This window comes from Pelophylax lessonae (genome assembly GCF_965119305.1).
Source record: "Pelophylax lessonae genome assembly, chromosome: 1".
Lineage (NCBI taxonomy): Eukaryota > Metazoa > Chordata > Amphibia > Anura > Ranidae > Pelophylax > Pelophylax lessonae.
Window position 1 is genome coordinate 277861375 of NC_138768.1, and position 26008 is coordinate 277887382.

At 44.7% G+C, this 26008-nt stretch overlaps 1 protein-coding gene across 2 annotated transcripts in view; it reads left to right on the top strand.

Annotated features, from left to right (window-relative positions):
* Positions 1 to 26008, top strand: part of CIT (citron rho-interacting serine/threonine kinase) — a 429539-nt gene that overhangs the window by 77699 nt on the left and 325832 nt on the right. For both annotated transcript variants that reach the window (XM_082258872.1, XM_082258873.1), the window contains exons 5-9: positions 5902 to 6003; positions 6870 to 7012; positions 10766 to 10859; positions 10944 to 11147; positions 11240 to 11393. In XM_082258872.1, coding sequence (XP_082114998.1) covers positions 5902 to 6003; positions 6870 to 7012; positions 10766 to 10859; positions 10944 to 11147; positions 11240 to 11393 — 697 coding nt within the window. The remainder of the gene's footprint in view (positions 1 to 5901; positions 6004 to 6869; positions 7013 to 10765; positions 10860 to 10943; positions 11148 to 11239; positions 11394 to 26008) is intronic.

The window sequence follows — 26008 nt, forward strand, 5'->3', positions numbered from 1 at the left end:
CCTGGACAATCTCCTTCTGCGAGCAGAGTTTCGTTCCGTCCTACAGGACGACTTGGACATCACTGTGCGAACCTTACAAGAGTTCGGCTGGACGCTGAATTTTCAGAAATCAGTTCTGATCCCATCCAACAGGTTGGAGTACCTGGGTCTGACATTGGATTCAGCCTCGGCTCGAGTGTTTCTTCCGGAGGAGAAACTGCAGAAGTTGCAGCGTGCGATTCAGCTCCTGTTGTCCAACCGCCGGTCATCTCTCAGGACTTGTATGCAAGTGCTGGGGTTGATGGTCTCCACCTTCGAGGAGCTTCTGTTTGCTCAGTTTCACACCAGAACTCTGCCAAGGGAGATTCTGGCCAAATGGGACAAGAATCCTTGGTCCATGGACAATCTGATCTGGTTAAACCAGAGTATGAGGGCCTTACTGTGGTGGCTCCGTTCCCTGGCGCTTCGACAGGGAAAATCCTTTCTTCCCCTGTACTGGACAGTGATCTCCACGGACGCCAGCTTGTTCGGGTGGGAAGGTACCTTGGGCACGCACTCGACCCAGGGTTTTTGGACTCGGGAGGAGTCCGATCTGCAGATCCACATCCTGGAAATTCGGGCGATCAGACTTTGTCTATCTCAGAGGACAGAGGGGTGTCCGTTAAGGATTCAATCGGACAATGCCACGGCTGTGGCATACGTCAATCATCAAGGGGACACAAAGAGTGTCCTTGCGGCCAAAGAAGTGACTGGCATTGTCAGGTGGGCAGAACGATTAGTTCAGCCCTCTCTGCTGTGCACATTCCAGGTGTGGAAAATTGGCAGGCAGACTACCTCAGTCGACAGGTCCTGAGTCCGGAGGTGTTTCAACGACTGTGTCTCCGGTGGGGGACTCCTGATGTGGACCTACTTGCTTCTTGTCTCAACCGGAAGGTTCAGAGGTTTGTGGCAAAGTCATCGAGATCTTTTGGCAGACGCCGCAGACGCACTGGTGGCACCTTGGGGCCAGTATCGTGTAATATATGCCTTTCCTCCTTACAGCTTCTGCCAAGATGTCTGCGCAGAATCGAGGCAGAAGGGATTACAGTCATTCTGGTGGCCCTGGACTGGCCTAGACGGTCCTGGTACGCGGGGTTGGTAAGACTAGTCGCCGATGCTCCTAGACAGATCCCTCTCAGAGAAGATCTTTTGTCTCAGGGACTGATCTTCCATCCTTCTTTAACAGTCGCTGGCTTTAACGGCCTGGCTATTGAAAGCCAGGTACTGAAGGATAGAGGGTTGTCGAATTTGGTGATTCCTACTCCCCGAAGATTTATTATCAGGTTTAAAGACGTGCATCACTTGGTGTGAGTCTTGGAGGGTTTTCCCCCGTTCCTTTTCTGTATCATGCCTGCTGGAGTTTCTACCAGGTGATGTAGATAAGCTTTCGCGCTGGGCACCATCAAGGGCCAGATTTCAGCCTGAGCCATTTTTTTCCAATGCCCATTAGTCGCAAAATCTTTGGTTCACACTTTCGTGCAGGGGGCTCGCCATTTGGCTCCTCCGTGGGATCCTAATCTGGTGCTGTCGGTTTGTTAAAAACCGCCATTTGAAAATATTCATGAGATTCCTCTACTGACTCTATCACAGAAGGTGGCCTTCTTGATGGCTATTACTTTGGCGCACAGGGTTTCAGAACTGGCTGCGTTGTCCTGTTGTGGCCGCCTTACCTGGTGGTTCACAGGGACAAGGTGGCTCTCCATCCCTCTGTCATTTCTTCCTAAGGTCGTCTTGGGCTTCCATTTGAATGAGGACATTGTGTTGCCTTCGCTGTGTCCTAAGCCAAAACATCCAAAAGAGATTGCCTTACATTCCCTGGATGTGGTTCGAGCCATCAAGGTGTAACTAGCGGTGACTGAGTAGATTCGCAAATCAGATTCCTTATTTATACTTATGGATGGTTCAATTAAGGGGTAGGCTGCATCTGCTGTGACCATTTTCAGATGGATCAGGCAGACGGTGGTGCAGGCCTATTCAATTAAGTGTCAGGTACCTCCTTTCCCTAGCGGCGCATTCTACGAGGGTGCTTAGCGCCTCTTGGGCTTTCGGTCATCAGGCATCAGTGGTCCAGGTTTGCAAGGCGACTACCTGGTTGTCTGTACATACATTCACCATGTTTTACAAGGCGTATGTCCTGGCATCTGCGGATGCTACTTTTGGCTGCAAAGTCTTGCAGAGGCTGTGACCTCCTGAAGGTGTGTTTTTTTTCTAGTAGGTGAGCCTCAGTTGTTCCTGGTTGAGCTCTTTGGTTACCTGGTTGGCTATGTTTAGCCCTTTTGGGATTTCGGTTCCCTCATGATGACACTGCTTTGGGACGTCCCAACTGTCTATGAAGGTATGAAGCTGTGTCCGTCAATGAACGAAAGAGAAAACTGGATTTTTGTCTTGCTGTTAAATCCTTTTCGCTGTTCATTGACGGACACAGCACCCACCCCTCTGTGGAGTTGGGTTATGTCTTCTTATGACACTGCTGGTTACAAAACTGAGATCCTATAGCAGGAAGTGGGAGTATTACCCCTGGGACTCTCAAGGGGGGGTAGCCAAGCTTTGTTAACTCTTTTCTGCCTAGTGTCCTACTCCTAGGAAGAGCAGCATAACCCAACTGTCAATGAAGATATGAAGCGGTGTCCATCAAAGAAAAGGATTTTACGGTAAGACAAAAATCCAGTTTTTCTTGTGGCTTTCAGCGCTTAAATCTTCATAAAAAGATAACAATTTACATGCAGCATTAAACTTACTTGTTTGTCCATTAAAGAACTTATCTACACTCTGACATTGTCCCAAAAACCACTGCATGCCTGGATTCCATACATGGAATGTATCAATTTCCTATAGTACAGGGACATGTTTATACTTCTGAGCTTGAGATGTTAACCATTCCATTTTATCTAGCTTATATGAACAAACACACTAACCCCTGTTAAGAATGACAGTCTTGTGCGCACTTAAAGAAGAACAAGAGATGAGTAGTGTCTTTTTTCTTTTACTCTTTCTTTTGTCCTTGCACTTCCATCTTCAATATTCGGAATCCGACTTCCAAACTTGCCTCACCCAAAGGGAACATCTGCCTCGTTTCCTACAATGATGGGCTTTTTAAAAAATAACGTGAAGTCTTAGTCCCATTTAAAGCACTGTCCTCGGGCCTCCAACCCAATATCCTGTGAGAACGTCTTACGTGTCCTGGCTACCAACTTCTTTTGGCAGGGACTATATTGGCAGAAATCTTCACGTACGCAGTGTCACACTTTCCTAACCTGGAAGTCCTCCCGGATCTAAAAATACTTGAAGAACACTGTCCAGATGATAAATGTCAATCAACCTTGTACAAGCTGGGTCTTTTTTTTTTTTTCTTCTCCTTGCTGAACCGCAAGCTGTCACTAGGTGAGAAAAATAGACAAAAAACTCACCCCCGGTTGCCGGATGGTAAAGTCAGATATATAATATACTTTATCCAGGTCCATATTCTTCACCAAAATGTTCAAATTAGACTTCTCAGCTGACGATACTTCAGGAAAGTTGCTTATTTTGCTAACTTAAAGCAAAACATACGAAACCTAACAAAACAGAAAAATTAGAAGCATCAAAAGGAGAGAGAGAAAGGTGTTACATGTCTTCAGAGTGTAGGATGTTCTTTTCTTATCTCTGCTTGATCTGTAGATATAGTTGTATTTTATACTATATGCAAAGATCATGTCAGCAAAAAGTGTGTCCCAAGATGGTAGTAATTCTAAATATAAAAGGAACACCCACTCTTGCATAAATGGTTTCAGTCTATAGTGAAGACACAAAACTCCACCAAACATACTGACATAGAAACTCAGAATAGAAATACATACATAGCAAAATGGCTTCTCTGTCCTTCACAATGCCATAATGAGGTAACCTTCAAAAACTATCATATTGCATTATAACATATGTATTTCAGAGACTTTTATCATTTAAAATAATATTAAACTCTAAAACTCTAACATACCTGTTACGGGTCCAGCGCTGGTATTAACCTTAGCAGCATCTGAAAACTGCTTCTTTGTATGGGAAGGGGGCTAGGGACTTCTGATTTCCATTATGACAGCTGGCACCAGCACAAGGGACACTTTGCATTAAATTTAAGTACCATAGATGGGTAGAATTTCAAATGTAGGTTCTTAGGAAAAAAAATGTTCTAAGAAAGTATGTTCATTTTTCTAATAGTGGGTCAAATCAACATTAATTTTTGACGGCAGTGACGAGAAAATTTGTAGGCACAGAATGGAAGATTTTTCTCTAACAGATTACTAACCTGTGTGGTTTTTGTTTGGTAAAGTCCATTCATTCCAAAATCAAATGTTTCCAACAACATTCAAATGCTCTAAAAATTTTTGTACAAATTTTACTTAGACTTTTTGTTCCAAACTCTATCCATTTATGCACAGCTTTACTGAGGTCATGTAAGTTTCCTCAGTGTCTTCCCAGTTCTCCATCAATTGTGGTATAATAACATGCCATTTGTAGTGAATTTGGGAGATATGGGATGTTTTTTTAGGGAGGAGCTTGATATAGTATTTGGAAATCAATTTGGTGTCATAAGGAGAAAATAAGAGTTTTCCAGAGATGTTTGTTTGAGTGGAACTTCAAGCTATTTTAGTTATTGACTAGAGACTCTGTATTGATAATCAAAGAAGATTTTGATAGTGGGAACATCAAATTCAAGTTACAGGGTTTGGAGATCCTTAAAGTGTTTCTAATGAAAGAAGGTTTTTTTTTTTTACCTTAATGCATTCTGTTTGGGGAGCTAGGAGGATCGGGTTGCTCTGTGCAAAAGCGCAGAGCAGGTACAGTAAGTATAACATGTTTGTTATTTTTTTTTTAACCTTTGGAATCACTTTAAGTTTTTTCTAATGAAATAACTGATTCAAAAGTTAAGGTCCAAGGAAAACCAATATTCTGCACTTGGTATTGACAGGAATTCAGGAAGGTAGTAGGTTACCACAATACTGAATTATTTTTGGAGTTAGTCCAGTTAATAGAGTATATAATAGTTTGAATGTATTGTATTAACCCTAGGGAGGTGTTCATAAGAGAGGTACCCTGTATTTTCCCCATGTCCATGATTTCAATAAATCTTTTTTTTTAATGTAAACCAGTAATGTAACTTGGGTATAATGTAGAGCTGCACGATTCTGGCCAAAATGAGAATCACGATTTTTTAGCTTGGAATAAAGATCACGATTCTCTCACGATTCTCTGTGTAACAAAAAAAAAATTGGGATAACTTTACTGTTACGTTTTTTTTTTTTATTCATTAAAGTTTATTAATTGCGTTTGAAAGACTGCTGCGCAAATACAGTGTGACATAAAATATTACAACAATCGCCATTTTATTCTGTAGGGTCTCTGCTAAAAAAATATATAAAATGTTTGGGGGTTCTAAGTACTTTTCTAGCAAAAAAAAATGATTTTAACTTGCAAGCAACAAGTGTCAGAAAAAGTTCTAGTCTTTAAGAGGTTAAACTTCCTTTCTCCCTGGCAGAGGGAAGGAAAAGATACAATGTAATAATTTTGTTTATAGTTACTGGGAGACTTAAATGCTGATAGGAGTTTGCAGGAGGAACGATACAATGTAATCATTTTGTTTATAGTTACTGGGAGTTTTCCACAGCTGTTTTCTCTGCTCCCTCAGCTATGCAAAGAATCGAGCATATGTCAGGTTTAGATCGTCAGAGGGGGTGAATCGAGATCGCGATTTTCATACGATTAATCGTGCAGCTCTAGTATAATGGTTGTTAAAATTAAGCTTACTGTTTAAGTTTTCTTGTGTACTTTTTAATTATGAATAACAAGTAAATATGAAGTCTTAGTTGATTTCTAGGTATCACAGACAAAATTAACTGTCACCTTTTTTAGGTTTCATTTTTTGAAGAAGAGCGAAGCATATTAAGTAATCACACAAGTCCTTGGATACCTGCATTACATTATGCCTTTCAAGATAAGGAGCACCTTTATTTGGTAAGTGACATATCATGTTACTGGAAAGCTTATTGATCATGACCTAACAGTATCATTTCTGAAAATGTATGCGATATTAACATGGCTGAACTATACACAATTTACCTAGGGTTTTAGAAAAATACTTGGGGATTGGAGTAATAAGCACTAAAATGGGAAAGTTACCGCAATGCGCCTGTTTAATGTGCTTTGTGGTGCCACTAATTGTGAATAGCACCCCAACACCTTGCACTCAAATACTGTGCAAGTAGTGCACTGCTTTTACTAGAAAGGAGTCAAGTATATCTTTGGTTGCAGTGTTTTGTCAGTTCATTAATAATGAATGGATTAACCACAACACTTGTTAACGCATGTGAATTTCTTGTCGCAAGGGGATCACTTAAGTGTGAATTTGCTCTAATCTTAGAGCTGGACCAATTAAGGCAACAAGGGTAGCTGGTTTGTCTTATTAATAACAGCTGTCTACTTTTTGCAGCTTCAGTCATAGTTCATAAATGTATGTTTTCCCTGGGCTCTTATACTGCATGTTGGTTCCTATAGTCTACTAGTGGGTCTCTAAAATCTGTTTTGGTTAAGCCAACTATATCACTAATTTAGGATAATGCTTGTTTAATTGTATTATTCAGAAATAAATGTACAATCACCCATAACACGTTTACAGTGGAAATAAAAGTAGTGTTACGATACAACATTTTTAGTTTTACCCTTGCTTTTCTACTAGCATTGGATGGTGTACCAAGTATTACATGTAACAGAAACCTGGAGGCAGTAATAAGTACCCTTTGTCTTTATTTTTTATTCTTGGTGAATCTAGCATTGAATATTTTTTTCCAAGTCATGATAATATTTGTTTAAATATTTCACAGGTCATGCAGTATCAGCCAGGAGGAGATATGCTGTCTTTATTAAACCGTTATGATGAGCAGTTTGATGAAAGTATGGCTCAGTTTTACCTAGCGGAAATAATTCTGGCTACCCATAGTGTTCATCAGCTGGGTTATGTACACAGGTGAGTTAAAATGATGAACTGATCTGGGTTTGTTTTTTCTTGATTGCCCATTGAGGAACACAGGAATTCAGGAACTGTTGCCTACAGGAGGTTGGGACACTGGAAAGCAGCAAAAAAATATATTTCACTCCCCGTATAACTCCTCCTCTACTCAGCATGCCTCCGGTTTGTCCTAGGAGGTTGGATGCCTTTTATCACTTCTTTTTTTTCTCATTTATAGTTTTTCTTTCAGTCTTCAGCAAAGCACATAGTACAGTACAACAGAAAGTAGTCTGCCAAACGTGGCGGATTAATGACAGTCATAAGGTACATAACAGTAAGAGCAATGAAAAAGTCAGCGCATATCAGGAACTGTGTCCTCTTGTATGTCTCTGAAACCATTAGAGATCTGATAACATGGAAAACAGTAGTGCAAAGCAAGGCCCCAAGAATATATAATTCGTGACCACACAGTACAAGTACATAAGCAGGGGTATGACTAATGCAGGCTTAAGCCAAAAGAGCATTTTTTAACCTAAATTATAATCGATTTGGGGATCAGGGATAAATGAGTGAGAAAAAAGGGAAGAGAAGAAGAAAATAAAAAAAGAGGAAGAGTGGGGATAGGGGTACAGGGACTGATGCTCACATAGAAAAGCACAGAGTAGCTAATCATTACTGGGCCAGACCTGTACGACCTTAGAGGACAGCTACAAAGCATAGTCTCGTGAACATTAAAAGTTGTGCCAATAATACCACATTTTACAGAATTGTGCCTCCCTAAGTTTCATAGCCGCTGTTAGACGTTTCCATAAAAATAATGTTGTTTACCACAACTATCCATTCACCAATTGACAGATGGTCAGTGTGTTTCCATTTTTGTGGGATGAAAATCTTGGCCGCATTAAGCAAGTGGATCAGGAGGGATTGCTTGTTCTTTATCTCTTCTATGAAATGTCTAATTTTGGTAGCTTTTAAACCTTCAATGCATTTTTTCTTGGTTACCTCAGTCAAAATCCTTGTTGCACTGCTAGTTCAGTTTGTCTCTACACAGCAGCTATCTAGATTGGCAGCTCCCCAGCACTAGTTTTGGATGCTGTACCTAGATACAGCTGGGCTGGACATGCTGAGCTAGCCTTGAATTTGACCTTTGGTGATTGGGTTCTATGTTTCGTGTCACTTTCTAGACCTAGGTCTAATGTGGATATTGGCAATGGAACACTTTCCAGGATCAGAGTCATGGTACAGCCTGAGGTGTGATCCTGTCTTTGAAGACTCACTTAGTGAAAAAGGCTGGTTTGGTTGGCGCATTGGGAAGTTGCTCACTGCAAGATTTGAAATTCCAACCACTGCAAGTTTATCGCAGTAAAGGTTAAAACTCAGGTATTGAGCGCTGCATGGGAGCTCCAAGCCCTCTTTCCTTCCATTCAGCCTGAAGTAAGAATCCTCCCGCTGCTGGTCCTGCTTTTGATGCACCACATGGATTCCTGGTCTATTCAACAGCCCATGATTCCTTAGCTGTTTAGGTGGCATATATCTGGCATGGCATGTCTCCAGAAGAAACCAACATATGTAATCTGGAACATGGGCCCCCTATTATCAAAGAGGTTTCTGCCTTATATTCTAATTCAGTGTTTCTCAACTTTTCTTCAGTCAAAGCATCCTTTAAAACTCCACAAAATCTCGAGGCACCCCATTCTAAAATTGAAAAACTTAACTGAAAATTTTGCATAATGTAGCAACATCCACATGCATAGAACACCCAACATTAGCCATGTTTTATTCTTATTCAAAGCGAATAAATCTTTGCACACTGGTACTGATTAGTATTCTAATGTTCCTCTTCTCCCTCGTTTCTCTCCCTCACTCAGGCAATGTGACTCTGGTGTTAAAGGAGAGGTGCCCGAGGTTCTTATCAACCCATGACATCATTGGTTGTTAGGACACTGAAGGCTGTAATGGTGCACAATGAAAACCTGTGGCTTTGTGTAACTAATAGGTAGGCTTGATTCCCCCGCTGGCTTGTATAGAGTTTTTGGGCAATTTCTAGGTATTTTGCCAAGTCATCCATGAAGACATCTGAAGGCACCCTGATTGAAAAAGGCTGTTATAACTCATAATCGTTTGGTGCTGCTGAAATACTGGGACATTCTGTTGGCAGAGCTTCTACGTGCGCTGCAGCACTATCCCATGCAGAGTGTGGCTCTGAACATCTTACTAGTAAAGCTGGTCCTGTGCCCATTGCCTCTGATTCAGAGTACAAACAGTCTACCTCATGTCAGGCTGTGTTTGTCTACATTCCTTTGTGAGAACTGTAAACAGCCTTAAAGTTCCTGAGCTTCACTTGAGAGTGGGTTTGGAATTTTTTCCCTTTGAGAAAGAATTTATTATTTGGGGCCACAAATGGAACAGTGATCCATCTGACTAGGCAGACAACCATGAGAGTGGACTGTATGCTCACCTTTAAGGATTTCGCCGACAGGCAGGTGAACCCCCCTCCTAAAGCGGAGTTATATCTTTAAAAAAATTTTTTTTATTGGACCCCAGGAGCTTTTAATTATAATGTTCTAATAGGCACAGCTATTAGCACATTATGACAGACTTACCTGGCTATTGATCCCTTCCAGCGCTGCACTGTCAGTGTTCCTGTTGGTGACAGCCCCTGCCGTCTTCTCCTAGTCTTCCTTCCGGCTTTCTGGCTCTTTGGCTGCTTGATTGGCTGTGCCGCTTTGATGTCACTCCCATGCAAACGCACTAGAGTCACATTGTCACGGCTCAGAATTGGCACTGAGCTGCAAATGTGTGACGTAGGGAAAGGGGTTAAAAAAAATAAACCACCTATGTTCTTTTGTTTTTTTTTTTGTGGGGGGTTTATTGCTGCTGTTAACGGTCTGTCCTGAATTGACGATAACCTTAATACTGTACACCACGCTGTGCCAGAAAACGTTGATTTCCCTAGCTACTTCAATACTGGACACTTTCACCCCTTTCCTGCCCAGGCCAATTTTCAGCTTTCATTGCTGTTGCACTTCGAGTGACAATTGCGTGATCATGCAGCACTGTACCCATATGAAATTTTTATCATTTTTCCCCACACAAAGAAAGCTTTATTTTGGTGGTATTTATTCACCACTGGGTTTTTTATTTTTTGCTAAACAAACGAAAAAATACTGAAAATGTTGAAAAAAAAATGTTTTTCTTAGTTTCGGTTATAAAATTTTGCAAATAAGTAATTTTTCTTCTTCACTGATGGGTGCTAAGGAGGCTGCACTGACGAGGCCGCACTGGTGGGCACTGGTGAGGCTGCACTGGTGATGTTGCACCGATGGGCACTGGTGAGGCTGCACTGATGCACACTGATGAGGCTGTATTAATAGGTGGCACCGATTGCCACTGTTGGGGCTTCACAAATTAGCAGTGTAAATGTTCCCTGTCACACTTGCTGGTTACCGGCTCTCCTCTCCACACTCTGTGACAGCACGATGAATGGAATGCTGATAACCAGCAAGTTTGTTTACATGTGGTCAGCTGTGATTGGACACAGCTGATCACATGATCAAGGCCCGCTTTAATCGGTCCTTTACCTCGATCTGTGATCAGCTGTGTCTGAAAGACACATCGATCACAGAGCGCACCTGAAGTGCACCCCAGGGGGCGCACAGGAGGTGTATTCTGGGGTGATTCTTTTCCATACCGACTGTATTCACCAATTTGACAGCTGGAATTGTTATTGTGTTTGACGCTTAATTAAAAAGAAATTGTTATATTTTACAGAGATATTAAACCGGAGAATATCCTCATTGATCGGACAGGTCATATTAAACTTGTAGATTTCGGCACAGCAGCAAGAATGACTTCAAATAAAATTGTAAGTATGTCCAATTTCTTTCAAACTTGCTTGTATGATTTCGCCATGATAGCACGTTCATGAACTTCTCTCCCTGCACTTTAGGTAAATGCCCACCTTCCTATAGGTACACCAGACTACATGGCTCCTGAAGTTCTTACAGTGATGAACGGTGATGGAAAAACTACCTATGGGCCTGAATGTGATTGGTGGTCTGTTGGCATAATTTCATATGAAATGATTTATGGAAAATCTCCATTTACAGAGGGAACCTCAACAAAAACCTTTAATAACATCATGAATTTTCAGGTTTCCTAATTTTTTGTTGTTTTTGTTTTTGTGGTAGGAAAGGGAACACTGTTCAGGTTTTTTTTTTTTTTATTCTTGGTTTGTTTTTGCAGCGTTTCTTGAAATTTCCAGACGAACCAAAAATCAGCAAAAACTTTCTTGACTTGATCCAAAGCTTGCTATGTGGACAAAAGGAGAGACTAAAATTCGAAGATTTATGCTGTCATCCATTTTTTGCTAGTATTGACTTGGACAATATTCGAAACAGTGAGTAAAACTATAATAGTCTTCTAAGTCATATTGTACTGAAAATCGGTACCCTTAAATATGTTTTATATTGTTGCATATGAAAGTCTTGTCATCACAAAAGCTTGTTCGTGAAATTATCCATCTAGCCTGTTATTTGCTGCTTTTTTCCTTTTACAGAAGTAACAATTTTAAATAGCTGTTCTGGCTATGATAGTTGCTATACATTTAGCCTATTGTATGCTTCATTTTTTTTTCTTTTTTAATGGAGGTAATTATTTTAAATAGATTTTCTAGGTTAGGATGAGCCCTGATATTAACAGTAATGCTGACTTGATGGCACACCCAGTAACTGTACTGCTTGCCATTCCAAATCTTTCCATCTCCTTTTGCTGCTAGCTTTGAAACCCCCCTTTCAACTTGTTCACTGTGTTTGCAGCAGTGATGCACTACTAACTTGCTGAATGCTATCTCTTCGCAAAAATTTGCTATTCTTGTCCCAGTCTTTTTCCAGGTCTAGGGTCTTCTCTGTTCCCCAAAGGCTTGCTTTGTATGCAGTTACTCCCGACATACGCAGCAAAGGTGCTTTGTCCCAGAACCTTACACTGAGCTGTGTCTGCATGCAGCTGTCAATGTAGAAATTAGTAAAACATTTTCAGCAGAGGAAGAGAATTTATAGCAGAAGAGAGATCCAGTCTCTGCCACCATTAATACATACCTGCTAGGATTGTTTTAAAAAAAATCTATTAAGTTATACTTTTAAGCTGCACCAAAGTAGAATAAAAAAAAAAAAAAAAAACTGTGACTTACATAGTGTCATGTTATTTTCCCACCTTCTGCTGGTATTACCTTAAAGGGGTAATGGTGAGAGATTGCGCAATTGACGTCATCCTCTGGGTTGAATGTTGCATACTCTTTCTTACTTTTCGGCATTGAGGACTCACCTTCCCACTGCTGCGCACCTGCTGCAAGAAATGTGTGGAACTCTCCTCGGTTCATCGCAACTGCCCGCCTACATTTACTAGGTCATCTTTAGCTGCCTACATTTCATTCCCCAAGCAGTTGGTTTTGTAGGTACCAGAGACCTTGCCTTATACCCTTAGCACGTTGCCTTCCGCCTTGGGGTGCAACATGTCTAATTCAAGACACATGGGGCACAGTCCCACTGTATTGGGTGCCTTAAGCTCACAATTTACAGTTTTAGGGCTGCCTCCCTACCCCGCTTCCTCTCTCAAGTCCCTCATGGATGAACCTACACCTAAGGAGTCGCAGTCCCCTGCCAATACTATTTAACTCTCATGCGGCTACCAGCCTTGTACCTATTTGAAGAAACTTTTGTTAAAAGTATTTGTGGGAAGAGAAAACCAGCACTCCCACAATAGTTTTTGATTAAATATCTTATTTTTTGGCTTTTTGCTCATGCGACTGCTCCCTATGTGGGTCTGACAGTATCCCTTCTTAACAAAGAGTCTACAATCCAGTGAAGGATGCATCTATCGTTCAGGACCCCACCAACAAGTGTCTGAAGTCTCTGGAACTCACTGGCAGGGCCTGCTTTGCAGCCTGTTCTGGCTGAGAACTTAATCTGTCAGACACTAGCTCAGGGGTATCAAACTCCATTTTATCACGGGCCGCATCAGCAGTAAGGACGAGTTGTATCTGGGGTGCGGTTTTTCAGGCGTGCGCTACGTCCAGTGTGCAGAGTTCAGGCGTGCGCTACGTCCAGAGTGCAGAGTTCAGGCGTGCGCTACGTCCAGAGTGCAGAGTTCAGGCGTGCGCTACGTCCAGAGTTCAGGCGTGCGCTACGTCCAGAGTTCAGGCGTGCGCTACGTCCAGAGTTCGGGCGTGCGCTACGTCCAGAGTTCGGGCGTGCGCTACGTCCAGAGTGCGGGCGTGCGCTACGTCCAGAGTGCGGGCGTGCGCTACGTCCAGAGTGCAGAGTTCAGACGTGCTCTGGTTGTCATTATTGAGGATGTTGCCAGCAGCAAGAGTTATTCTCTTCCTCAGCAAAAGAAACCTAGGGCTCAGTCTGGGAACATTTGCTCCTCATCCGAGGCCAAGAAGGATCCCTTTCTTTACTCCCAGGTCTCAACTTCCAAAGCCAAACTCAAGTCTGGAGTCCAGTCCGTCCACAAATCTAGGCATGAGGGGGCACCCCACTGCTGATGGGCGTGTGACTTCCTCAGTAGGGGTCACACGCCCATCAGCACCTGACGATATGCGTCTAGGGGGCGGAGACACCACGGGCGAGATCCAGCTACAGGACACAACTTCTCCTGCATCTCCTAAACCGATTCAATGCCTACCCAGCCCGCACAGCTTATGTGCCTACGAATGCGAGTTTTAATATTTTGATTATTTAATAAATACCTTATATACAGAGAGCACTAGATTTGTTTTCCATTTATTCCCATTTTATGACGGAGACTGGGGAAATACAGTGAGGACAGAGCCATCCTAATTATCTGTGCAGCAACCAGGGAGCACTCAGGACCTAATGAGAGGATCGAGTCTACCCATTTGTCTGGGAAAACTATAAAGCTGTTTTTGACCTAGTGGTGAAACACTGGTCAAATTGTAAGGGGAGAGGCCATCCATCACTGGTGGTGGGATCGTGAGCACCTGAATGATCCGTTGCGGCAGCTGCACTTATTTTGGCACTTTAGAGATTGTTTATTCACTTGAAACCACTTTAATGGACTAGCGCCTTGCACTTTTGATTTATCTTTTCAATTGATGCGATTGATTTTCTTTGAAAAATTATTTTTATTATTTGTAACAAGAAAATACAGACAATACAAGAAAGAAAACATTGTCAAAACATGACAAAATACCAACCCCAGTACATGGGGGGGGGGGGGGGGGGCGGCACAATAAAACACAAGAGTGTAAAAACCAATCCTTGCCCTTCCCGCACCCTCCCAAGGCAGGAGACCACCTCGGACCAGTAACGCTGAATCGGTGCACAGTCCCAGAATACATGATGTGCATCTGCCGAAGTAGCTGAACAACACCAGCATTCAGCGGAGGCGGTTGGGAAGATCCTGGCCCAACCGGACAGGTGTATAGTACGCCCTATGAAGGAATTTAAATTGAATAAGCTTATCCCTGGCCGCTACTAAATGTTTAAAGGGGTCGATCCACATGTCATCCCAGTCCTCACCTTGTAGTTCAGGAATTTCTGCTGTCCAGCGTTCCCTACATCTAACAATACCCGGTGAGGTCAGTCCGAACAGGTCTTTGTAAACAGTAGATAAAGTTTTACGAAGGTCAGGGTTAGTCAGCATTAGCTCCAGGTCCGACGGCACCGGCTCAATCTTGGAATCAGCAAACTGACTCCTAAAAGTGTGACGTAGCTGTAGGTATCTGAAAAAATAAGTCGGGGGCAGGTCATGGCGAGTTCGTAGGGTATCAAACGTAATCAAGTCTCCCTCGGTGGTAATGTCCCCCCAATGTCTTGATCCACACAGTGGCCCACACCATAGGATCGGGTAGCCGGTAGAAATGAGGGAACTTGGGGTTCATCCACAAAGGGGCAGATGGAGAAAACCGGAGGTAACTGGGACACGCCAGCTTCACAGTCTGGCCCCACGCCTTAATCGTTGCCCTCATAGAGGTTGTCAGTGGCAGGTCAGAACCCACACCTCTGAACAGTGCCAGACGCAGGCTCTCGTAGGACCCCATCTGGGCAGCTTCCAGAACCGTAGCTGAGTCCTCCGTATCCGCCCGTAACCAATGCCTCGCAAACACCATCTGTCCTGCCAGGTAGTACTTACGCCAGTCCGGGAGAGCGAGTCCGCCCCTATCCTTGGGGTTCCTGGAGCGCCTTCAGGCCTATCCTAGGAGCCCCCGGCGACCAAAGGAAGGAACTAATGATGCCATCCAATTTGTGCAAGAAAACTTTAGGGACCCAAGTAGGGGAGTGGCGCAGAAAATAAAGCACCACCGGGAGGAACTTCATTTTCAGCAAGACAAAACGGCCCATCAATGAGAGCGAAAGCCTCTTCCACACCTGCACCAGCTGTTGCAGTCTAGGCACAAGCGGGAGGAGGTTCAGGGTATAATAGTCCCCCGAGCATCTTGTAACACGCACCCCCAGGTAAGTGAAGGACTCCACCCAACACAAGGGAGGACCATCGTCTGAGACTGGTGCCGTAGCCCCAGTCAGGGAAAGTATAGACGACTTCCCCCAGTTCACCCGAAGCCCGGAGTAAGTACCAAAGTTGTCCAAAATATGCAAGACAGCCCACAGGGAAGGACCAGAATCTTTAAGGAATAGCAGCATGTCGTCTGCATAAAGTGCTACGCATTCCTTTATGGAGCCCACCCGGATGGCATCAAAGGCACCAGAGGTTCGCTGAGCAGTGGCAACCGGTTCAATAGTAAGAGCAAACAAAAAGGGGGAGAGGGGGCAGCCCTGCCTGGTACCCCTTCCCACCCTAAAATACACAGAGGTTGCCAAACCCAGCCGAATGGCCGTACGGGGAGAAGAATAAAGCAATTTAACCCATGTCCGGAACGTAGGGCCGAAACCCATTAGCTCCAGGACCATATGCATGTATGGCCAGTCGACTGAGTCGAAAGCCTTCTCTATATCAATAGAAACCACGACTCTCTGCGGGTGCTCAGTACCAGGAAGCTGAAGAAGAGACGTCTAATATTAGTATCCACCGATTTCCCTGGCATAAAACCCGTCTGGTCAGGGTCAACCAAAGTATGGATGACCCCCACCAGTCGGGACGCAAGGACCTTGGAGAGGACCTTCAGGTCAACGTTCAGGAGGGCTATGGGTCTGTAAGAGGAGCAGTACAAGGGATCCTTACCAGGCTTTGGCAGCAACACCATATAGGCATCGAGCATGGAAGGGGGGAGAGCCTCCCCCTCAAGACAGTGTTGAAATAACTTACTAAGGCATGGGGCCAGTTGTTCAGCGAATTATTTATAAAAGTCAGCGGGGAGGCCATCAGGACCCGGGGCCTTGTGCGGTGGGAAAGCTGCGATAGCCTTCTCCACTTCTAGCGGGGTGATAGGAGCGTCAAGGAGAGCACAGTCATCAGCAGCCAAATTAGGAAGGTCAAGACCCCTTAGGAGCCGTTCCATAGTGGCATGGTCATAGTCTGGGGCAGGAGCGTATAAGGCCTCAAAGTAAATCCGAAACTCCTCCAGTATGTCCGCGGGATCCGTCAGCAAATCACCCCCAGAGCTCCTAATAATCGGGATATTAATCAAGGCTCGTTGGTCTGCCACCAGTCTGGCCAGGAGCCTACCATTCTTATCCCCCTGTGCAAAAACCGATGCCCTTACATGGGATGCCTCCGTGTGAGCAAGATCCGATAGGTGGAGAGAGAGACGGCGTCGTGCCTCCAGTAAGGATGCATAACTGGTGTCGGAAGGCGACTCTGAATGTTCCTTCGCCCTCTCCCTCTTCACCTCCTGTAGGGACACAATTTCAGTATTGTGATCTTTCCTAGCAGACTTAATACCAGCTATACATTCACCCCTGTCCACCACCTTAAAGGCCTCCCACACCACCACCGGCTCAGCAGAATCGTCGTTGCTCCCCCAATATGTTTGGATCGCTTGCCCCAGCTGGGAGGTAACCCGCTCATGCTGAAGCCATCCAGAGGACAGCCGCCAGCCCCGCTCTCTAGCCCCCACACGGAGGTGCACGGTCAAGAGAAGCGGGTTATGATCAGACACCCCCCCCCCCCAGCCAGGTATTCAGCAGTTGAAAGGAGGGACTGAAGGTGAGCATTACCAAATTCCAGGTCAATTCGGGCCGCAGAGCGGTGGGTGGTGGAAAGGTGGGAGTAACCTGGACCATCGGGATTCTTCCATCTCCAGAGCTCAACCAAGCCCATAGCAGACGCCCAGGCTATAATGTCTAGTGAGGCCGGTCGACTGGGGTTGGAAGTATCCAGGCCACTATCCAAGATGGCATTAAAGTCCCCCATTATAAGCACAGGTAGAGAGACATGGGCAGAGAGTTTGTCCTTAAGATCATATAACAATTGCACTCCGAAGGGTGGAGGTACATAGACAGTCACCAAAAGCAGTTTCAGGGAATATAGGGTTATGACCAAAGCCACAAATCCCCCCCCCCCCCCCCCCGGGTCGGAGATCACCTGGTGGATGGTACAAGGGATGGATTTACTAATTAGCACCGAGACACCTCGGGCATAAGTGGAGTAAGTGGCATGAAACGCCTTCTGTATCCACGGTTTTTTAAGGGCTAGTACCACGCTACCATCCAGGTGAGTCTCCTGCAGTAGGAGCACATGTGGCTTGTATTTCTTAAGGTATTGAAACACAGTAGCCCGTTTGTACTTGCTATTGAGCCCTCTCACATGGACACATTCCATGAGAGGAACCTGAAGACATCAGCCATAAGGTGCAATAAAAAAAAAATGATGAGAAAAAACATGTTGAGGTGTCCAAAATGTTCCCAAACCAGCCGTCTAAGAGAGAGCTGAGGTGCCGCTTTTGCCAGAAGGTCTCAAGGATCCACATAATCAAAAAGAAGAGTTGCCCAAAAAACTACCCAAATGCCCTTGTTCCAGCAACAACAAACAATCCATGAAAAACTGGAAAAACCCAGCCGGTACGGGACTCAAACCCAAAACTTCCCAACATTTGAAATAGTGGACGCAGTGCGATGCGAACAAAGTCTGACAGTCACTAAGCAGATGGTGTAGAGACTCCCACGGAGCCCCCGGACAGGCAGGATATCCCAGGGGGAGAGGACTTCAAGCAACTGTCACCAACAATCCGGTAAGTAGGGGATACTTCAGAAAAAGTGTGGCCCAGCCCGGATCCGGGGAAAAGATAGGACATCAGGCAATTCCACTAGAAGCACTTTAACGGAGGCCGTCCAGCCATTCTGAGACCTCCTGGGGAGACTCAGAGAACTTTACGGAGCCATTATGCTGAATCCTGAGCCTGCTGGGGTACAACATGCTATACTTAATTTCCTTATCCCGGAGACGCTTGCGGACTTCCGTGAACGACCGGCACTTCCTCTGGGTTTCAGCTGAAAAGTCAGGGAATAGCATAACCCGGGCATTTTCAAAGTGCAAATCTTGATGTTTCCTGGCTTCAGAAAGGAGCATGTCACGGTCCCGATAGTTCAGGAATTTAACCAGGAAAGGCCGTGGTGGGGCCCCTGGTGGTCTGGCACCCATGGGAACGCGATGAGCTCGCTCCACAACATAAGTGGGGGGCAAATCAGTAAGAGTAAGCAGTTGTTTAAAGAATTGCTCCGCAAAGATTGCTGGTTTAGACCCCTCCACCCCCTCGGGAAGCCCCACCACTCTTACATTGTTCCGCCGCTGACGGTCCTCCACATCATCTGCCCGGTGTTGCAGGGATTTGACCAGGCCTTGGAGTTCAGATAGTTGATTGGCATGGGAATGCGTGCTGTCCTCCAAATCAGATATGCGACCCTTTGCGGTAGTGATACGGCCCCGCATTTTCTCAAGATCATGGCGGATCAAGGTGCACTCAGAGGCCAGGTGATCTGATTTTGACATGTTATTTTAGTGTTCATGCTAAGAAGTCATATGGACACATATGTTTTATGTTGATTGATTTTGTTGATATATTCAGTAATCTCTTCAACCCTTTTAATTATTGCACCTTTGCACAGCACAGCACAGCAACTTTTGTTATTTGCACTGCACAGCATTTTTTGCTGTTTGAATAGAACAGCAATTTTTTGTTATTAGCACTTATTGTAGCGCGATATCACTTTATATATTTATTGATTTTATGTGTAGTGATTCACCAGTTTGATATTGCAGCCACAATATTTTTTGATACTTCAATACTTTATTTAGTTGCGCTGATATCCATTACACCTTTTTAGGATTGCAATTACCTGTCAGCGGCATTGCTTGGTGCTTCGATTGTGGTTCCATAACCTAAAGGTGACATTAGGGCACATAACCTGCTGTGACTTCATCAGTGTCTTGATTCATTGGAAGGCTTATGACTTCTGTGGATTATGCAGCTTCAGTGCAAATGGCCTGGAACTGGCGTATTGCGGAACCTGCTTATTATAGGTGACAGTTTAGTTTTTACAAATTGTATAACCTCTATCCATCCACTCCATATACGCTTCTTGTTTTCTCTCCTCTAATGTACACTATCTGTGCTTTATAGTTTGGTTAGTTACATAGTTACATAGTAGGTGAGGTTGAATAAAGACAATAGTCCATCCAGTTCAACCTGTGTAGGTGTGTGTGGCTGTAATCATCTCACATACCCCTGAATGTTCTGATCCTTGAGATGTACGTCTTAAGAGTCTTTTGAAAGACACCATACTTCCCGCAGAAACCACCTCTTGTGGTAGAGAATTCCACAATCTTGTAGCCCTAACAGTAAAGAACCCCCCCCGCATTGTTTGCCCTCGAGTCCTCATGCAATCCCTTCGACTGAATAGCTGTTTTTCTATGCCGAGATCACCATTGAGATATTTATAAATTGCTATCATGTCCCCTCTCAGGCATCTCTTCTCCAGGGAGAATAAATCAAGCGATTGCAGACGCTCTTCATAATTAAGGTCCTCCAATCCCCTAATCAGTTTAGTTGCCCTTCTCTGTACTCTCTCCAGCTCCAACACATCCCTCCTGAAGACTGGCGACTAGAACTGCACAGAATACTCCAGATGTGGTCGGACCAGAGTTTTATAAAGTGGAAGGATTATAGTCTTCTCTCTGGAATACATCCCTTTCTTTATGCATGCTAATATTCTGCTGGCTTTGGCAGCTGCCGCTTGACATTGCATGCTATTGCTTAGTCTATCATCTACCAAGACTCCCAGATCTTTCTCCATTTTTGATTCCCCCAAGGGTTCCCCCCTAACGTATATTGTGCTTTTATGTTTTTAGTCCCAAAGCAAAACCTTACACTTCTCCACATTAAACCTCATTTGCCATGTCGTTGCCCACTCTGTTATTTTGTCCAGGTCATTCTGTAGGATATCTGGTTCATGCTGTGCAGTTATTGCCCTGCCCAATTTTGTGTCATCTGCAAAAACTGATATCGAACTACTGATCCCATCCTCAATGCTGTTTATGAATAAATTGAACAAGGTTGGTCCCAGGACTGAGCCTTGGGGGACCCCGCTTACCACTTTAGACCAGTCTGAGTATGCGCTGTTTATTACCACCCTTTGGACACGCCCTTTTAGCCAGTTCCGTATCCAAGAGCAAACCCTGCGGTCTATACCTGCAGACCTTATTTTATAAATTAAGCGCTTGTGGGGAACTGTATCAAATGCCTTAGCGAAATCCAGGTACACCACATCCACTGGTCTGCTCCTATCTAGCTCACAGCTCACCTCCTCCTAGAATGTTAAGAGATTGGTTTGACAAGAACGCCCATTTATAAACCCGTGCTGATTACTGCTGATGATGTTGTTGTCTTTAGCAAACTCTACGATATAGTCCCTTATCATCCCCTCCAGAAGTTTACATACTATCGATGTCAAACTGACAGGCCTATAATTTCCCGGGATATGCCTCTGCCCCTTTTTGAATATCGGTATCACGTTAGCTTTCCTCCAATCCCCTGGTACATTTCCTGTCCTAATACTGTCAGCAAAGATCAGGAACAGTGGTCTAGATATAATCTTACTGAGTTCTTTGAGTACTCGCGGATGTACGCCATCCGGGCCTGGTGATTTGTTTGTGTTAATTTTATCCAGCTTTTCCCTGATTTCACCCTCTGTTAGCCATAGCGGCAAGTCCTGTGTATTACTACTAACCATACAGTCATGGTCAGTGTACCCCTCCTTTTCCTGAGTAAAGACTGACGAGAAAAAGGCGTTCAGCACGGTTGCCTTTTCAGTGTCCTCTGTAACCATCCTTCCATCATTGTTAATTATGTGTGCAATATGCTCTGCCCTAGTTTTTTTGCTGTTGATATATTTAAAGAATTTCTTTGGGTTCTTTTTACTATCCGCTATTTGTCTCTCAAAGTTGATTTTAGCCATTTTGATTTCGTATTTACTTTTCTTATTTGCCTCCTTATATTGCTCGAAAGCCGATACTGTGCCCTCTGATTTATATTTCTTGAAAGCCATTTGTTTTCCCCTAATAAGTTTTTAACGTTACGGTTTAGCCAGCCAGGTTTGGCTTTGTCTCTTCTAAATTTATTTCCCATAGGAATGCACTGCAAGATGCATTTGTTTAATATGTTCCTAAAGCATTCCCATTTTTCCTCCGTGGTCAGTGATCCCAGGGTTTGGTCCCAGTTTACCCTTTCCATCAATGAGCACAATTTTGGAAAGTTTGCCCTTCTGAAGTTTAGGGTTCTTATGTTCCCCACTTGCCTTGTTATATTGTTATTTACACTAAATGTGATCATCCTGTGATCGCTAGAGCCCAGGTTGTCCTGGACTCCTACTTCCAAGATTAGGTCTGGGTCATTAGTGATCAATAGATCCAGGACTGCATTTTCTCTAGTAGGAGAATCCACCAACTGTGACATGTAGTTGTCCTGTAAGGTTTCCGTGAATAGACGCGCCTTCTGTGAGTGTGCAGTCCCCTCTTCCCAGTCAATGTCGGGATAATTGAAGTCCCCCACTGATCCCACTTTTGCCACTTTACCCAATAGTGATAAAAATTCCAGCTCTACCTCCTCCCTTTGGTTGGGTGGCCTATAGCAAACCCCCACAATTACTTTTCCCTTTTTTTCTTCCCTATGGAGTTCTACCCACACGGATTCTAACTCCATACTCATCCCTTCCGTAATATCACTCCTCTCTATCACCCTTACATTGTTCTTGACATAGAGACATACCCCTCCCCCTCTTTTTCCTACCCTGTCCTTCCGGTACACCGAATACCCTTGGATATTGACCAGCCAGTCATGTGAGGGGTCGAACCAAGTCTCCGTTATTCCCACAAGGTCTATGTCTTACTCATTGACCAACATTTCCAACTCATTCATTTTATTAGCTAGGCTCCTGGCATTAGCATATTTCCCTCTTAGTTTTGTGGAAGTTGATCGTGAATGGTGATTATGTTTATTCCTGTTTGGTCTGAGGTTTTCCCGCACAAACCCCCCAACTGACGTTATGGAACTACTGTCTCTGCTGACTCTACTACTGCCTTCTGTCCTCTGCTCCCTCCTGACTGACTCTACTTCTGAGCCCTCCCCCCCCGTCTCCTAGTTTAAAAGTCCCTCCAACTTGGTGGCCATCTTTCTCCCCAAAAGAGCTGTACCGTCCCCATTAAGGTGCAGCCCATCCTTACTAAAGAGCCGTTAGCCGACTGAGAAGTCAGCCCAGTTCTACAGGAACCCAAACCCCTCCTTCTTACACCAATTCCTCAGCCACTTGTTAAGTTCCCAGAGCACAGTTACACAGCAATCAGTCGCAGAGCACATTTACACAGCAATCAGTCGCAGAGCACAGTTACACAGCTATCAGTCGCAGCACAGTCACACAGCTATTGATTCACAGAGAGCCGTCACCCAGCTTTCTCCCTCGCCTTGCTTGCAGCTGCTGCCTCACGCACTGCTTCACACACTGGGAATGAACGGTCTCCTCCTCCTCCCCTGCTTCCAGGAATGCTGCTCTCCTCCTCTCCTCTCCTCTGTACCGTGCGGTGTCCGTCCTTTGCCGCCGCTACCGCCGCTCTCTGTCCCGGTCCCCGGGGTCCTCCGCGCCTGGTTTTATGGTATCACCGGCGGCTCTTCCTCCTAGTGCGGCTCCCCCCCGCACGTGTCACCGGCGGCTCTTCCTCCACAGCTCCCTCGCTGCAGATTGCTGCTCCGCCCACTCTGCTTCCTGCGTCCGGATCTCTGATTAGGGGTTTGCTTAGGAGCTCTATAATGCAGTAGCTATCTTTCTCTCTTATAAAATAGAAATTCCATTGCTTTATCGCCGTGCTGAAAAAATTCATTGTAAATGTGTCATTTTAAGAAGATTTCTTTTAAAAATATAATAGGTTTGTTATGTTTTCTTTCATGGGGTTTTAATAACTCTTGTTGATCTTCTTAGAAAGGCATTCTGAAGTTTTCCACAAATCTCATGCATATAGTTAATTCTGGCTCTGTTGATGACAGTGGATGACATATCAATATACTGAGATAGAACATTCTGCTTGGCAGCTTCAAATAATCCAAAAGGCGTTCAAGTACTAATATTCTATCTGTTCAGAATAACATGTCTGAATATATTTGATCCTTTAAAGTGCACCTGTGCCCTGACTATTAACATATTATTTCTCAATCGTTCATTGACAGACGCAGCTCCATATCTTGACCATTGGGTTATGCTGCCCCCTACATGAGTAGAACACTAGGCAGGAAAAAGCCTTACCACGCCAATGGGGCCATCCCTGCAGGCATACACCCATACACTCTGCTATAGGCTTCAGTTTGTTTCTGCCTAGTTTATGAGTGGGTCCTAGTTCCCTGATGGGGCTTTGGTCTTAGCTGTTTTCTTTTGGGAACCTTTTTGTAAGACTTTTTTTTTTTTTAGTTAGTTTTGTTCCTGAGAGAACTACAAGCAACAGCCAGCTGGGTTTCGGACTGGATATGCTATATCCTTAAGGTGCCCGGCCAGCGAGCGTGCGCAGGTTATAGTCGAGCACTAGGCCTCGCCACGACAGAGGGTGGCGACAGGGGCTGACCTGCAAGTGAAACACAGTTTCGCTCTGCATGAATGTAAAACTTTTCCCATTGAAATGCATAGGCGGCCATGTTTTAGTAGTTCCTCCATAGGAATACATGGGGCAGCCATTTTCTTGGAGACAACGATCACTGGACAGCAGGGAGAAGCTAGGGTGACTCTAGTACATGACCCAGATATTTCCTGTTCCTGTGTAAGATCGTTTTTCTTTCTGCACAGAATGTTTTTATATCCCTCCACATTGTTTTGGTGGTATGTTACTGGGGTCCCTGTAGGAATTTCTCATTCACCCTGCTGCAGGCTGTGCTAGGGCTGACACTTGTGTTGCCGCTGGTGCAGCAGTGCGGATTGCGTTTTTTGCTGTTTTTTCTTAAAGTGACACTGTTTTTTTGCATTAAGTAAATATGGAGTCCCAGGACCAAATCTCACCCACAGACCCCCCCTCAGTGCGGTTGCGGGACCCTCCGGGTCGCAGCCCCTGTCTGCATTTACAGCTGTTTTGGAAAACCTGGTGTCAAAATTGGATTTAGTTTTAAAAAAATGCCACTAGTAGAAAGTGCCCTATGCCTTCCCTTGCCTCTCTAGTATCCTCAGATTCTGAGGTAGATATGGCCGCCGCGGACGCATGCCATCCTGGTGGATCTGCATCTTTGCATTCTGATGGCGAGGAGGATGTATCCTCGTCAGCAGCCACGCGGGAAGGCACGCTGGTGGAGGCACTTATAATGTCAGTGCGGGAAACCTTAAAAATAGCAGAGGATTCTACAGCGTCAGGGAGGCAGGTGTCTTTTGGCACCCACAAATCACTGAAGTCGGGCAAGGTTTTTCCCTGTCTGTAACTTTTTGACAAAATTGTCAAGCAGAAGTTGCAGGAAGCGATTCGACTGTTGTCCAGCAATCTGTCCTTTCTGCGGACTTGCATAAGAGTCCTAGGCCTGATGGTGTCAACCTTCGAGGTGGTCCCATTTGCTCAGTTCCACACCAGGCCATTACAGAGGGAAATTATGGTCAAATGGAGCAAAGATCCAAAGTTGTTGGATTCTATGATTTGGTTGAGTCACAACACAAAGACTGGTCTTCTATGGTGGCTTCGCTTGTTGGCATTGCACCAGGGCAAGTCTTTCCTTCCATTGTATTGGAACTTGTTCACCACGGACTCCAGCCTGTCCAGCTGGGGAGGAGTGCTGGAGAAGCTGTGTGCCCAGGGGTCTTGGGACAGTGGAAGAGTCCAGACTACCGATCAGTGTTCTGGAACTCAGGGCAGTAAAGCTTTGCCTTTGTCACTGAACAAATTGTCTACAAGGTTGTCCAGTCCGGGTTCAATCGGACAATGTCATGGCCATGGCTTACGTCAGTCATCAAGGGGGCACCAGGAGTGTCCTAGCGGCCCAGGAGGTGGCCTAAGATCTTGAAATAGGCAGAGAATTTTGTTCCGGCTCTCTCCGCGGTACACATCCCAGGTGTGGAAAACTGGCATTCCTACACTGAAGGCTAGGAAGTCTTCTTCCAGGAAGATCTATCATTGTACGTAGAAATCGTACATTTCATGGTGGGACTCCATGAAGGTGCATCCTCGCCTTTTTTCGGTGGCTAGGATCTTGGCTTTCTTCCAAAATGGTGTCAAACAGAAGTTGGCCTTGGCTACTATGTAAGGCCAAGTGCCGGCCTTGGCTGTGTTTTTCCAACATTCTTTAGCCTCGAATGTGTTGGATCACACTTTTATCCAAGGGGTCCGTCATGTGGCCCTTCCGAGGCGATCCCCGTTACCTCCATGGGATCTGAAGTTGGTATTGTCTGTTTTTCAAAAACCTAATTTTGAGAACATTAGGGAGATCCTTCTGCTTACCTTGTCTCAGAAGGTTACCTTTTTGGTGGCTATTACTCCTGCTCGCAGAGTATCAGAATGGGTGGCGCTTTCCTGCTGTTCGCCTTATTTGGTGGTCCACAGAGATAAAGTGGTACTTCGACCTAGTCAGTCGTCTCTTCCTTAGGTGGT